General features: G+C 39.2%; 1 protein-coding gene across 2 annotated transcripts in view; it reads left to right on the forward strand.

The window, feature by feature from the left end:
- Positions 1-15,219, forward strand: part of LOC135750615 (integrin alpha-X) — a 44,822-nt gene that overhangs the window by 13,677 nt on the left and 15,926 nt on the right. For both annotated transcript variants that reach the window (XM_065269535.2, XM_073814469.1), the window contains exons 3-8: positions 7,766-7,854; positions 8,085-8,152; positions 13,898-14,012; positions 14,170-14,300; positions 14,407-14,549; positions 14,716-14,866. In XM_065269535.2, the coding sequence (XP_065125607.1) occupies positions 7,766-7,854; positions 8,085-8,152; positions 13,898-14,012; positions 14,170-14,300; positions 14,407-14,549; positions 14,716-14,866 (697 nt within the window). The remainder of the gene's footprint in view (positions 1-7,765; positions 7,855-8,084; positions 8,153-13,897; positions 14,013-14,169; positions 14,301-14,406; positions 14,550-14,715; positions 14,867-15,219) is intronic.

Raw genomic sequence — 15,219 nt, forward strand, 5'->3', positions numbered from 1 at the left:
CGAGTCATACGGTCCAACCCCCGTGTCTCAACGATGTTCTGGTGCAGAGATATAAGGCTTTGTTTATTCGGTTGCTAGGGTACTGTATTTGGTTGCTAGGGAAAATTTTGACATCCCATAATGATTACACTCTGAGTCACGAGTCAAACGGTCCAACCCCCGTGTCTCTACGATGTTCTGATGCGGAGATATAAGGCTTTGTTTACTCTGTTGCTAGGGTACTGTATTTGGTTGCTAGGGAAAAAAATGGCATCCCATAATGATTACACTCTGAGTCACGAGTCAAACGGTCCAACCCCCATGTCTCTACGATGTTCTGATGCGGAGATATAAGGCTTTGTTTACCCTGTTGCTAGGGTACTGTATTTGGTTGCTAGGGAAAAAATTGGCATCCCATAATGATTACACTCTGAGTCACGAGTCAAACGGTCCAACCCCCATGTCTCTACGATGTTCTGATGCTGAGATATAAGGCTTTGTTTACTCTGTTGCTAGGGTACTATATTTGGTTGCTAGGGAAAAAATTGGCATCCCATAATGATTACAATCTGAGTCACGAGTCAAACGGTCCAACCCCCGTGTCTCTACGATGTTCTGATGCTGAGATATAAGGCTTTGTTTACTCTGTTGCTAGGGTACTATATTTGGTTGCTAGGGAAAAAATTGGCAGACCATAATGATTACACCCTGAGTCACGAGTCAAACGGTCCAACCCCCATGTCTCTAGGATGTTCTGATGCGGAGATATAAGGCTTTGTTTACTCTGTTGCTAGGGTACTGTATTTGGTTGCTAGGGAAAAAATTGGCATCTCATAGTGATTACCCGCCGAGTCACGAGTCATACGGTCCAACCCCCGTGTCTCAACGATGTTCTGGTGCAGAGATATAAGGCTTTGTTTATTCGGTTGCTAGGGTACTGTATTTGGTTGCTAGGGAAAATTTTGACATCCCATAATGATTACACTCTGAGTCACGAGTCAAACGGTCCAACCCCCATGTCTCTACGATGTTCTGATGCGGAGATATAAGGCTTTGTTTACTCTGTTGCTAGGGTACTGTATTTGGTTGCTAGGGAAAAAAATGGCATCCCATAATGATTACACTCTGAGTCACGAGTCAAACGGTCCAACCCCCATGTCTCTACGATGTTCTGATGCGGAGATATAAGGCTTTGTTTACCCTGTTGCTAGGGTACTGTATTTGGTTGCTAGGGAAAAAATTGGCATCCCATAATGATTACACTCTGAGTCACGAGTCAAACGGTCCAACCCCCATGTCTCTACGATGTTCTGATGCTGAGATATAAGGCTTTGTTTACTCTGTTGCTAGGGTACTATATTTGGTTGCTAGGGAAAAAATTGGCATCCCATAATGATTACAATCTGAGTCACGAGTCAAACGGTCCAACCCCCGTGTCTCTACGATGTTCTGATGCTGAGATATAAGGCTTTGTTTACTCTGTTGCTAGGGTACTATATTTGGTTGCTAGGGAAAAAATTGGCAGACCATAATGATTACACCCTGAGTCACGAGTCAAACGGTCCAACCCCCATGTCTCTACGATGTTCTGATCCGGAGATATAAGGCTTTGTTTACTCTGTTGCTAGGGTACTGTATTTGGTTGCTAGGGAAAAAATTGGCATCTCATAGTGATTACCCGCCGAGTCACGAGTCAAACGGTCCAACCCCCGTGTCTCTACGATGTTCTGATGCGGAGATATAAGGCTTTGTTTACTCTGTTGCTAGGGTACTGTATTTGGTTGCTAGGGAAAAATTGGCATCCCATAATGATTACACTCTGAGTCACGAGTCAAACGGTCCAACCCCCATGTCTCTACGATGTTCTGATGCGGAGATATAAGGCTTTGTTTACTCTGTTGCTAGGGTACTGTATTTGGTTGCTAGGGGCGTGGCTTGGGAGTGGCCAATGATGTGCCCAGTGATTACACTCCGAGTCACAAGTAAAACGGTCCAACCCCCGTGTCTCTACGATGTTCTGATGCGGAGATATAAGGCTTTGTTTACTCTGTTGCTAGGGTACTGTATTTGGTTGCTAGGGGCGTGGCTTGGGAGTAGCCAATTATGTGCCCAGTGATTACACTCCGAGTCACAAGTAAAACGGTCCAACCCCCGTGTCTCTACGATGTTCTGATGCGGAGATATAAGGCTTTGTTTACTCTGTTGCTAGGGTACTGTATTTGGTTGCTAGGGGCGTGGCTTGGGAGTGGCCAATGATGTGCCCAGTGATTACACTCCGAGTCACAAGTAAAACGGTCCAAACCCCGTGTCTCTACGATGTTCTGATGCGGAGATATAAGGCTTTGTTTATTCGGTTGCTAGGGTGCTCAAATTTGGTTGCTAGGGGCGTGGCTTCGGAGTGGCCAATGATGTGCCCAATTGTTACACCCCTAGTCACAAGTAAAATGGTCCAACCCCCGTGTCTCTACGATGTTCTGATGCCGAGATATAACTGTTTGTATTTTATGTTGCTAGGGTGCTCAAAAGTGGTTGCTAGGGGCGTGGCTTAGTAAGTCTGTAAGGATCCTGAGAGACTGATTGGATGCCTGAGTAAAATGAGCCCACCCCCATGTCTCTATGACACTGTGGTGCAAAGATATCCATCCGGGCATTTTATAATGGCAGTCTATGGTATAGGTTGCTAGGGTGCCCAAAATGGTTGCTATGGTAACCTTACACCCCATTGTGGGGGACGTCCTGACAGAGTCTAGCACCCTCTTCAAATTTAGTAACCCACATGTTTCTATGAAATCCTGGCTCGGACCTATGACCCGTCAAAATTTTTGCAATGGTAAGTCTATGGGATTTTGCCCCATTGACTTTTCATTGGGGCACTTTTGGGCACCTCTTACACCCCAGGGGTACAACTTACACCCCATTGTGATCTATGTTTTTACAGAGCCTACCACCCTCTTCAAATGTTGTAACCCACATGTTTCTACAAAATCCACGAGCGGAGCTATGACCCATCAAAGTTGGGCCCAATGTTAAGTCAATGGGATTTTTGGGGTGGTTTTACGCCCCCCTTTCGGAAATCCTGCACCCGATCCCTTATAAAAGTCATAGCACACCTCTCCTCAATAATCCGGTCGATTTGAGCCCTCTTTCATGGGTCTACAACAAAGCGTGCGGGACGAGTTAATCGCCGAAAAAAGTGTCCGGATGTAAGAATAAAATATAATAATAATATCCCTGAGCAATAGTAATAGTGATGCCTTGCATAAATGCAAGCACCACTAATAAAAAGCCCAGTAAGAACAGTACAGCGCATTTTCAATGCACTGTAAAAATACATCAAAATGTAGTGTTGTTGCATGTAGTGTAAAACCAAACGTGTGTGCTTGCATGTGGAGATGGTTGGGTGTATCAAGGCTCCATCTTTCCTCTGGGCTGGGTCCGGCCACAATACTTCATCCACTTCACATGCTATATTCTCTCTTGCCAGACACCGTGAAAAGAACCTTCTTGTATGGCGTATCCAACTTTTCAGCGCCATGTGGAGAAAAACTCCTCGATAGGATTTAGAAATGGTGAATATGGAGGCAGGTAGACAACAGAAAAATGGGGATGAATAGCAAACCTGATAGGCATGATGAAACCTGACATTATTCCAGATGTTGACAAATCTTGCCTGGTCTTCATTCTGCAGACCCTGAACAAGCATGTCATCAAAAGTTTCCAGAAATTGTATGATGTGATCGGTGTTATAGGGGCCAAGTGTGGCGTGATGGTGCAGGACACCATTTTGTGAAATTGCAGCACACATTGTAATGTTTCCGCCACGTTTTCCAATGACATTCCTTCCCCTTTTTCTGGTTTTACTGAGATTAAAGCCCACCTCATCCACATAAATGTGTTCATGGAGAATGGCATGGGCATCCATTGTCCAAAAGCTATTACTTGACCTTTGGCCTATTTATAGGTCACTTCCAAAGTCATGATTTGTTGTTGTTAAGTAAAGCAACAAGTGTTTGCACATGTGAGGAGTTAGTGTGAGGCACTAATGAATTAGTGTGGCATTTTGATTGGTTGTGTTTATAAAAGGAAATCAATAAACTTCCTCTCAGATTTCTGTGTGTTGCATAGAAAATTGTGTGTTGTGTTTTGCAAAAAGTGTTTAATGAAATTGAAAACTGAATAAAAGGCCAAGAATGTGTGTATGGTTTTGCAGATTTAGTGTGTGGTTCTGGTGTTTGAGTGTCAGGTTTTAGAAATTGTGTGACAAGTAAAAATTTTGTGTGTAAGCAGTTGAAAAAAAAAACTGTAATATAAAAACCTGCATCGACAATGTGACTGTAAATAAGCGCATAATATTATTTTCTTACCAGAAGCCATGGATGACTTCAGAGGTACACAAACTTCTTAAAGCACGGGACTGGGCCTTCAGGCTAGGGGACACAGCTCTATACTCTACTGCTAGGACTGAGTTGAAGAGGGGAATTAGAACCGCTAAACGGGCATACAAAGAGAAAACTATGTATAACGACCCAAGACGAGTGTGGCAGGGGTTGCCACATCTCACTAACTACAAATAGTAACAACTACAAATGACGCTCTTCTTGCAGAAGAACTTAACAACTTCTTTGCACGTTTTGAGACAAAGAGCTTATCCAACTCACTTCCATCTGGGGTCACTGATTTGCCTGAAGTGGGCAAGTGACAGCATGAATTTGTATTTAAAGCAGTGAACACCAGGAAGGCGGATGGCCCTGATGGGGTACCCGGGAAGGTACGAAAAGCATGCTGTAATGAACTCTCGTCTGTCTTTACCACCATTTTCAACCTATCTCTCGCCCAGGCCATTGTCCCCTCCTCTTTGAAATCATCATCACCATCACACTTAGCACCGGCTCACCCCAGGGCTGTGTGCTGAGTCCTCTCCTTTATTCATTATACACCTTTGACTGTCTACCATTGTTTTCCACCACCTCCATTATAAAGTTTGCAGACTACACTACTGTGGTTGGATTTATAACGGGCGGGGATGAATCCGCCTACAGACAGGAAGTGCAGAATCTGTCTGAGTGGTGCTCTGCCAATAATCTTCTCTTTAACATTGCAACAACAAAAAAACTCATAATAGACTCCAGAAAATGCAGTACACAACATCAACCCCTCCTCATAAATGAGTGATGAGTGTGTGGAGAGAGTTTCCTCATTTAAATTCTTGGGCATCCATATTACAGATCGTCTCTCGTTGACAACTAACACCTCTACAGTTGTAAAAAGGGCACAGCAGCGCCTTCACTTTCTGAGGACCTTGAAGAAAAACAGCATGAATTTGATGGTGATGGTGTCCTTTTATAAAGCCACCATTGAGAGCATTCTATCCTACTGTATCTCTGTGTGGTTTGCTGCGTGTTCTGTCGCTGACAAAAAGGCCCTACAGAGAATTATAAAGATTGCAGAAAATATCATTGGTTGCCCTCTCCCCTCCCTATCAGACATTGCACTCAGTCGTACTCTCTCAAGAGCTAAGAATATCACCAAGGACAATACTCATCCTGGACACTACCTGTTTCAATTGTTGCTATCTGGTAGGCTCTATAGGTCCATACAATCAAGCACCACCAGATTTAAAAATATTTTTTTCCCAAATGCAATAGTTTCTCTAAACAAAGGCAGTTAGATAAACCAGTCACTCACTATCATCTTTTGCACTGCGATCATTGGCTAGGGGCTTCAATGCAGGATGTCTGTGATGCAGCAGGCTGCTCCTCTACGCTCACATTCATTCGGTTCTACGAGTCAGATGTTGATGCTACGCTTGGAGCCCAAGTGCTTATGTCTTAGCTGTGTATCCTAGAATAAACCAGAACTAAGTGCTGTTTTCAGCTGATATTGTGTTTATAGCCAGAGAAACCAAGTAGTTTTTAGGAAAGGAGTTTTTCAGTCTACTTATAGGTGCAGTAACTATATTTACCATGGTAAATGTTTGTAAGTGTTACAGGAAATGGAAGTTATATTATGTGATACTTTTTACAAATAAATATTTTTATCTATCTATTATCAAAAATAGATAATTCTGCTTTTAAAAATTTTCAAAAATCTCATTATTCAAATTAATATCAATCAAAGTTTTATTTGCCATTTGCAGAGCACAAGAATTGTACACATACATAGGAATTATACTGCATCACCCTTAGATAAACAAAATACACCAGTGCTTGCTAACCATATATACCTATATAATTTATTTCCTTAAGTTAGCCATTTGTCTCACCAGTACTGGATAGAGAATATTATAAAAGCGTGTTTTATGTGTGATGATATTGTTCGCTTTTATATGTCTCAAGCTGTAGGGTTTGTGTCTGGGCCTTAATAGTAGGTGAGCTGGGTGATGAGTGTCACTAAGTATGGACTGAACTCTTTTCTTACAGCGCTCTGTGTAGATTTTGGTCATGGGTCAATGAGTCTCTCTGCAGTCTTTATAACTCTTTGGAGAGATTTCTTCTCTGCCTGTGTTGCATTTCCAAACAACACTGTGATACCATATGTCAAGACATTCTCTATAAGTCCTCTGTAGACAAAGTAATAAGAGGGCACATCTCAAGCCCAACCTTCTTCAAAAGCCTGATAAAATACAGCCGTTTCTGAGCCTTCTTCACTGTGCTAACAGTGTTTGTAGTCCAGCTCAACTTCGATGTCAAATTTAGGCCAAGGAAGTTGTGGCTGTCAGCCCTCTCCACCATAGTGCCCTTGATGGTAAGTGGGTGCAGAGGAGGGCTTTTCCACCTAAAGTCTATGACGAGCTTTCTGGTCTTGTCTACATTGAGGAACAGGTAATTTCCCTATACAAGTTCCCTATACCTTGTATCACCCCCCCCCCAATAAGGCCCAAAATAGTCGTGTCATCTGCATATTTGATAATGAGCGAGCTGCCCTGAGTGGAAACGCAGTCATGTGTGTATAATGTATAAAGCTTAGGACTGTTTGTGGTGTTAAACAAAGGCTACTGCATCAACAGTCAGTGGAGTGAAACTGTCGCAATACATGCAGAAATGAATAAAGGCAAAACTGCAGCAGCAGTGGTGTCTTAATTTTTCTCTTTCATCTTTCGGATGCTGTATTAAAAATTATTTCTACTTGTATGCATGCAAAGATTTAAATGCGTCTTTATGTGACGCATAAGCCAAACAACTAAAAGTACCCATGTCAGAAAATGGCGGTACAGGAAAAAACCTGAGTGTCAAAAATGGATGTGCAATGTATTTAAAAAAGTGAGGCACAAAAGGAGGGGATACCCTGTGCATTAAAAAGTTATGTACACTGCAGGGATGTGGTTTTATCTTCCTTAGAGTCACAGTGCAGCACTTTAGGGCAGCCGCCAGTGTTTGAAATATTTAATCCAATGTGGACGTGTGGTGTGAGACCCCAATAATGTAATGCAGTGGCGACCGGTGACTTCTTTTTCGAGGAAACATGACTGTACTGTATGTATGTAGCCCATCTTGTGGGGCGCGTCACATCAAAATATGTGCATTACGTGTGATGTCAAAATACATGCTTGCTGCAGACGCTTCAAAGGGGTTTATGATAACAGAGACACACAAATTATAAATTTGCGCCTCTCAGAAGGCGAGTCACTGGCCACCACTGACTTCATGTGTGTTGACTACATCTAAATGAAGAAATGTTTTAAAACAATATGGAACTTTTTGTGTTGACATAACATTATTCTGTGCTTTGGGAACTTTCAAGGAAAGTTCTTAAAACGTTTCTCTGTATAATTGATTCTGTTTTACAGGATCATCGTTGGAGCTCCATTAAATAATTCAACAGAGAGAATTTACACCTGTCTCACAAATCTAAGGAACTGTACACCACTGCAGCCAGGTACACACACACACACACACACACACACACACACACGCACACACGCACACATACACACACACACACACACACAGACACACACACACACACACACACACACACACACACACACACACACACACACACACACACACACACACACACACACACACACACACACACACACACACACACACACACACACACACACACACACACACACACTGATGTGGTTGGTGATGTGTTGACAGGTTCAGAGAGTAACAGATGGTTGGATTTGTCAACTGCTGTGTCGTCTTCTGGTACCACAAGCATCACTGTAAGTTCAGCATCTCAATCTGATTTACTGCTATCTGTTTTCTGCTTTGTCACACTCACCACTTCAGCTTTTACTTAAAAGAATATTCAAAGAATAAAATATTATAATTTACAGTGGGAGAAAAACTAAACACTTCATGAAAGTCACTTTGAACATTACAGTTTTTTTTCAGTTGCTAACAAGCATTGCTCAATACCGAAACCACATGCATTACCTGCATTACCAGCGTTGGCCAAAAAGTTAATCTCACTTCCAAAACTCACTCAGACCAACATAACACTGACAACTATTTTTTTTCAGAAAACACACATTTCATTCACAACACACCAGGGGCGTGTTATTTTTTACAGTTTTTTTCTAAACGACAGTGAGCACAACTGGAGCTACATGTGCCAAAGTCTATCTACAGTCTGCACTACCAACAGTCACATGCGCTAAACTGTTCACATCACCTACAAAACTCACTCCAAGCAAGGGTTAGGGTTAGGGACATTTAGTCATATGGGTGGTGATCAAACACTATCTACCTCCAGGCAAAGAAAAACTCCTCTATTGGGCACAAGGCTGAAATCTTTTCTGTTTTGAATGTGTGGTTCACAGTTTTGACAGCAGTGTGTTAGCATTTGAACAAAGTGCTGTAAATCCACATTGTTGTGCAGGCTGTGGTTAAAGTCATGGGATAAGTGTTTAGAAATGTGAAAACTGTGTTCAAGCAATAAAACATTACTTAAAGTTTGGTCCACATGAACTTTTGCGGATGTGACTTCAGTTCTGCCCACTGTCATTTAGCAATCGAAAAAACCTGCAAAACCTAATTCAATGTATTTACACGTTTTTAATATTTTCAAGATTGACGTGAGATCTTTAATCAAAACTTTTTACAGTAAACCTAGAGTATATTCAATCCTGTTGCTTCATTGCTTTAAACTCTGTTTTAAATCTCAGTTAGGGATTAACTTTAAACTTGCATATGAGGTTTAAATATATTTTTTTACAATTAAAGGTGTGGCTAAAGCATCAGAAACAGACACGGCGAGCGAGGTGGCCCTATTCAAAGATGCGTTTATTATAACGTTTCAACAGAGTGAGTTTTGCGGCTCAAAAAGATTATTAACAGCACCAGTGACAGCTACCGATGCTCGAATGTGCTTCTCCTGTCACGCGCTCCCGTCTGAAACTGAAGGGTAATGAATGAACAGACACATATAATGGCGGCACATCTTGTTCATTCATTATATCACAATATCTGAGCTTCGCAATATTTCCTGCCACATTGCTTTGTTAATCAATACAATAGATTGTCTTAAAAGATCTTCAAATGTTTTTAGATAACAGATGTAAAGTGATTTATAATACAAAAAAAATACATTACCTTGCCTGGATAAACTGTTTATTTTCTTTTTGAATGACAACATCAACATTGTTGCTGTTTAATTACACTGGCAAATTCATCATGGTGCAGATGTTGGGTTTACAGTTTTTTTCAATCTCTAACAAGCGCTTACCCATACTTCAGATAATTTTTCTTAACACTTAACACAGAGTTCCACCTACAAAACACAATTGGCCAAATGCATAATTTTCTTCTCAAAAACACATTTTGTTAAATATATACTAACTCTTCATTTCAAAATAGAACACATCTTTCTCTGCGCACAATAACTTTACCCAGAGTCGTATAATAACAGAGTTACGAAACGCTTTGATCTCGCCGCCGCGCGGTCACGTGATTCATGTAACGTTCTACAGTTCCAAACCAAGCAGGGCTGTCAATCTGCTTGCATAGGTTTTCAGCTATTTTAGGTAAATATTAGCTTGTAATGGGAATTGATCACTATACTTACTATGTTTATAACGTTTTTTTACTAGGGAGTGATGGAAATACAGTAAATCAGTTAATAAAGATAAACAGTTAATTGTGACCCAAATATAACTGTGGTTATCTATACCAACTACAGCAACACAGTTTATCTTTTATTTTTGTAGCAAAATATGGCTATATAAATGGCTATCAATCTGCTAAAAACATAAATCCTACACTTTTACTATATTAAAATCACAAAAAAGATCGCCAACGCGGTTATTTGTAACAGTGAAGCATAACAGAAACACACTAAATTCATATTTAATTGTATTTATAGTACACAATAAATGTTAATATAATTATACATGATTTTCGAGGATACATCACTCGTATTACTTTCCAAACACAATGAAACACATAGCATGTGAAGCAGTGTGACTTTCTTATAAGGCATTAAGCTTGTCGCTGTTGCCCCCTAGTGTTACTCGTACACTGTAAAAAAATTCCGTAGAAATTACAATGTTATTGCAGCTGGGTTGCCGGTAATTTACCGTAGATTTAAATTTATGTTATTTACTGGCAAGAGTTTATTCAAAGTTAAATCATTTTTAAATATTAACAAGTCTTTATCTTTACAGAATAAAACTATACAATAACAGCCTCATGCAAAGCATTCTGGAAACCAGAAATCATCATCAACCTTTTTCAGTATTTTGCTTCAGATTTTGTTTCCCAGAATGTTTCGCTTGATGCTGTTTTTTTAGTTTTACTCTGTAAAGACAAAGACTTGCTAATGTTTAATGTTCATTTAACTTTGAACAAAATGTTGCCAGTAAATAACATAAATTTAAATCTACGGTAAATTACCGGCAACCCAGCTGCAATTTCTACTGATTTTTTTTACAGTGTAATATATAAAAAAGATAAGTATAAAGTAGATGGCCACCAGTAATACAATTTTAAACCATTAAATCTATATTATTCACACATTATACACAACTCAATAAAATATAAAAATTTTACTAGTTATTATTAACGATAATCATTACCTACAGCAGAGTTCATAAAATATCACTGTTGACTATATTAATGAAATGTCCGAAAATGTAAAGAGAAACTGTAATTTCATCGATTTACCAGCAGGTGCCATTGAAATTTTTTATTTTTATTTATTTACCCTTTATTTTACCAGGTGATGTCCCATTGAGATATTCAAATCTCTTTTGCAAGGGAGCCCTGGAGCAACAATTACACAAATTACACAGAGTCACAGAAACAAACACAACAGACAATACAAATTTACAGCCTACATATAAAACAATTTAAAACACAAAGGGGTCATTAAAAACATGTACATTGTTCAAATTTATAACATTTAAGCAATTGTTTAAAATGTTCAAGTGAAATAAAATCAGAAAGCTTTAAATCTTTTTGGAGCAAATTCCAACACCAAGAAGCAGCATAACTAAAAGCAGTCTTACCAAGTTCAGTTGTTTTACGTGGGATTTTTAACGCCAGAATATTAATGGCGCGGAGATTGTAAACGGAATGATTCCAGGTCAACAGAGTGTTAAGATAACTGGGTAAATTACCGTTAATAGCTTTGTAAATAAAAATATGCCAATGGAACCATCTACGCAAACCTAAAGAGCTAAAACCAGTTGCCTCATAGAGACGACAATGATGAGTACATGACTTGGCGTTAGTAATGAACCGTAATGCACCATGGTAAACTTTGTCAAGTGTATGAAGTAATGTGGAAGCAGCATGCATATAAATAACATCCCCGTAGTCCAACACTGGTAAAAAAGTGGCACTAATCAACTTCCTCCTAGCTTGATAAGTAAAGCAGGATTTATTTCTAAAATAAAAACCAAGCTTTAATCTCAACTTCCTCACTAATTTCTCAATATGAACTTTAAAAGTTAGCTTTTCATCAATCCACAAACCAAGATATTTATAAGATGAAACATTTTCTACACACTTCCCATCCAATGTGAAAATGGATAGGGCGGTTGATGAGGGTGCTGTGCGAGACTTTGTAAACTGCATCACCTTAGTTTTACCAGCATTTAATACAAGTCTAAGTCCAATAAAAGTTGCTTGTAACAAATTAAAAGACTGCTGTAGTGATTGATAAGCTTGAGCTAGGGTAGGGGCGGAACAATATAATACTGTGTCATCTGCATAAAGGTGTATTTTGCCATTGTCTACTATAGAGGCAATGGTGTTTATGTAGATGGTAAATAGGACCGGACCAAGGATAGATCCTTGAGGGACACCTCGCCGGACCCCCAGTGGGGCAGAACTATGCCCATCGACAACAACAGTTTGAGTTCTGTTGGCAAGATAGTTTCTAAACCAAACCACTGCCTTAGTGCCCAAGCCAATATCATGGAGTCTCTTAAGCAGGATACAGTGATCAACTGTGTCAAATGCCTTTGACAAGTCGATAAACAGGGCTGCACAGCTCATCTTATTGTCAAGGTCACAGATGATATCATTAAGCACCTTGACAGCTGCAGTAATGGTGCTATGCTTAGCCCTGAAGCCTGATTGTGCCGGGCTAAGTATGTTATGATTTTGTAAAAAGCCCTTAAGTTGGTTGTTCACTAAAGACTCTAGGACTTTTGCAAGTACCGACAATTTAGAAATTGGGCGGTAATTATCGAGAATGGAGGGGTCCCCCCCTTTCAGCAAAGGCAGCACATGTGCTGATTTCCAAACATCTGGTAGGACATTTGAAGACAGGGACAAATTAAAAATGTATGTAATAGGCTCCACTATAATATGTGCAGATAGTTTCAATAAAGCAGGGTCTAGGCCATCAGGACCAGCTGATTTCCTAGTGTCAATGTCCTGAAGAGCCTTAAGCACTGCAGATGAAGTAATGTGTTCAAAGTCATATCCATCACTGACTACAGAAACAGGTGAATTGTGATGGAGGGGTGAAAAAACCTGTCTGTTAGAGACTTCTTCAGGATATGATTGTTCGAATATGTCCCCTGCCTTAATGAAATGATCATTAAAAGCATTAACAATATCATTTTTGTTTGAGATCTGTTGGGTGTCTTTAACTATATGCTTAGGGAGAACAGAATCACTGGGTGCTAGTTCAATGGATTTTATCGTCTTCCAAAATTTAGATGGATTATTTAGGTTTGAGGAAATTTATTTAAGGTAAAAGTCAGATTTGCACTTTCTTATAAGGTAAGTACACTTGTTCCTTAGATACCTATAGTTAGTCCAGTCAGATTGGAGGTTTGTGGTCTTTGCTAAGACCCAATGAATGGGCTTCAGTGCTGCGTTTGGAACTATGCGTCACTACCGGTCACTACATGAAACGCTGTTACTTCCGCATTCTATTCTTACAATGGACGTCTATGTGAGTGTCGTAACTCTATTATTATACGACTCTGACTTTACCAAAACACTGGAAATCTGACTCAAAATGAAATTATTCTTTCAAAGAATAACACTCGTTTTCACTTCACAAGGTACATGCAGTCAAATTAAAGTAGGTTTCAAAATACTGGCTACTGTTGACATTTCAAAAACTGAAACATAAAAAGACTTTTATGTTTCAGTTTTACAGGTACAGTATTGGCATGCAAAATATGCAATCCACCGTTTTTACTCTAAATGTCTTGGTTGGGAACTGTATGTCCACATGTACAGCAATGTTCACATTCAAAAGCATTCCAGTAAAAAGTATTTTTTCCCCAAAAAGACTGATGCTGTTCTAGTTGTGTTTAGAGTTTTGAAAATGTGACAACTGGTTTGACAAAAGCTTGTTAGCAACTGAAAAATCTGTATACTGATAGTCTTCTGTCAGACCAATTTTTGACACTTCAGTATAGATGTAATGCTCATCGATTCATGATTTGTGTTGTGATGATTATTGTTTCTTCTGTTTGAAATATTTTGTGTCTCTTTTTTAGAGTTGCAGTCCATTTCTTGCACATGAATGTGATGGAAACTCGTATCTTAATGGTATCTGCTACCAGTACAACAGCAGTTTACAGCCGGACTCCAACTTTACCACGGGTTTTCAAGGTTTGATCCATTAATGACCCATTCTGTAAACCCTTATGAACTATTGATTTATTTTTATTTATTAAGTTTTGTCATTTCTTCTCAAGTTTTTATTTGTTTTTTATTCAAAAGTTGAAAGTGTAAGACATGATTGTCTGTATTTTGCATCTTTCTACAGAATGCACAAAGCGAGAAGTCAATCTGGTGTTTCTTTTTGATGGATCTGAAAGTATGACAACAGATCAATTTAATTTAAACAAAGATTTCATCATAAATATTATGACAAAACTATCAAACTCCTCCATAAAGGTAAATGAATCTACAGTATGTGAAAATTTTCTTTTTGGGTCAGTTTTATTTATTTTGTAATAAGAATAATAAAGTACTTGGGGTTGTGTCTTTCTGTATGCCATAGTTTGCCGCTGTCCAATTTTCCAAATCTTTCCGAACGGTGTTTGACTTCAACGACTATCAGAACAATCGCGCTGAAGAGAAACTCATGAAAGAGCCACACATGCATGAAATCACAAACACGCACAATGCAATCAAATACACATTGTGAGTGAACATTTTTACCGTAGTATATATTCACAACTGTGATGGCAAGCTGATCTTATAAAAAACATGCATTCATATGAATGTCAATGACAGTATGAATTAAAATCCACAGAGAGCTACATGTTTGCAAATATGAATAATTCTGATATTTTAAAATCACCACCAGAGACAAGCTGTTGAATAACGTGTCGTCTGGAGCAAACCCCAATGCTACAAAGGCTCTGGTGATAATAACTGATGGAGACCCCAGTGATGTCGATTATGATAATGTCATCAAGTTATGTGAAGAGCAAAATGTCCTCCGGTACATCATTGGGGTGAGTTTCTTTATTTGGCACAAGTCTACACAATCCTGGTCTTAATTTTCATGACCTATCAGTGCAAGTTAATCCTTTAATCCAAACAAGAAAGCACTGATTACACATCTTGTCATAAGAGCTAACAATAAAAACACCACACAAATCTATGTTTCCAAGTATTATGACTAGATACTTTTATTCAGAGAGACTTACTTTAAAGTGAGGAAAGCAACACAGTAATTTATCCTAAGCAGAAGTGAACAGTCATAATGAACAAAAAAGTGAAGCGTAAAGCTGACACAAGTCAAATAAATCAACATGCAAGTTTAATAAACAATGCATTAGATCCTACTTTCCTGAAACTAAAGGTT

This window comes from Paramisgurnus dabryanus, chromosome 4 (genome assembly GCF_030506205.2).
Source record: "Paramisgurnus dabryanus chromosome 4, PD_genome_1.1, whole genome shotgun sequence".
Classification (NCBI taxonomy): Eukaryota; Metazoa; Chordata; class Actinopteri; order Cypriniformes; family Cobitidae; genus Paramisgurnus; species Paramisgurnus dabryanus.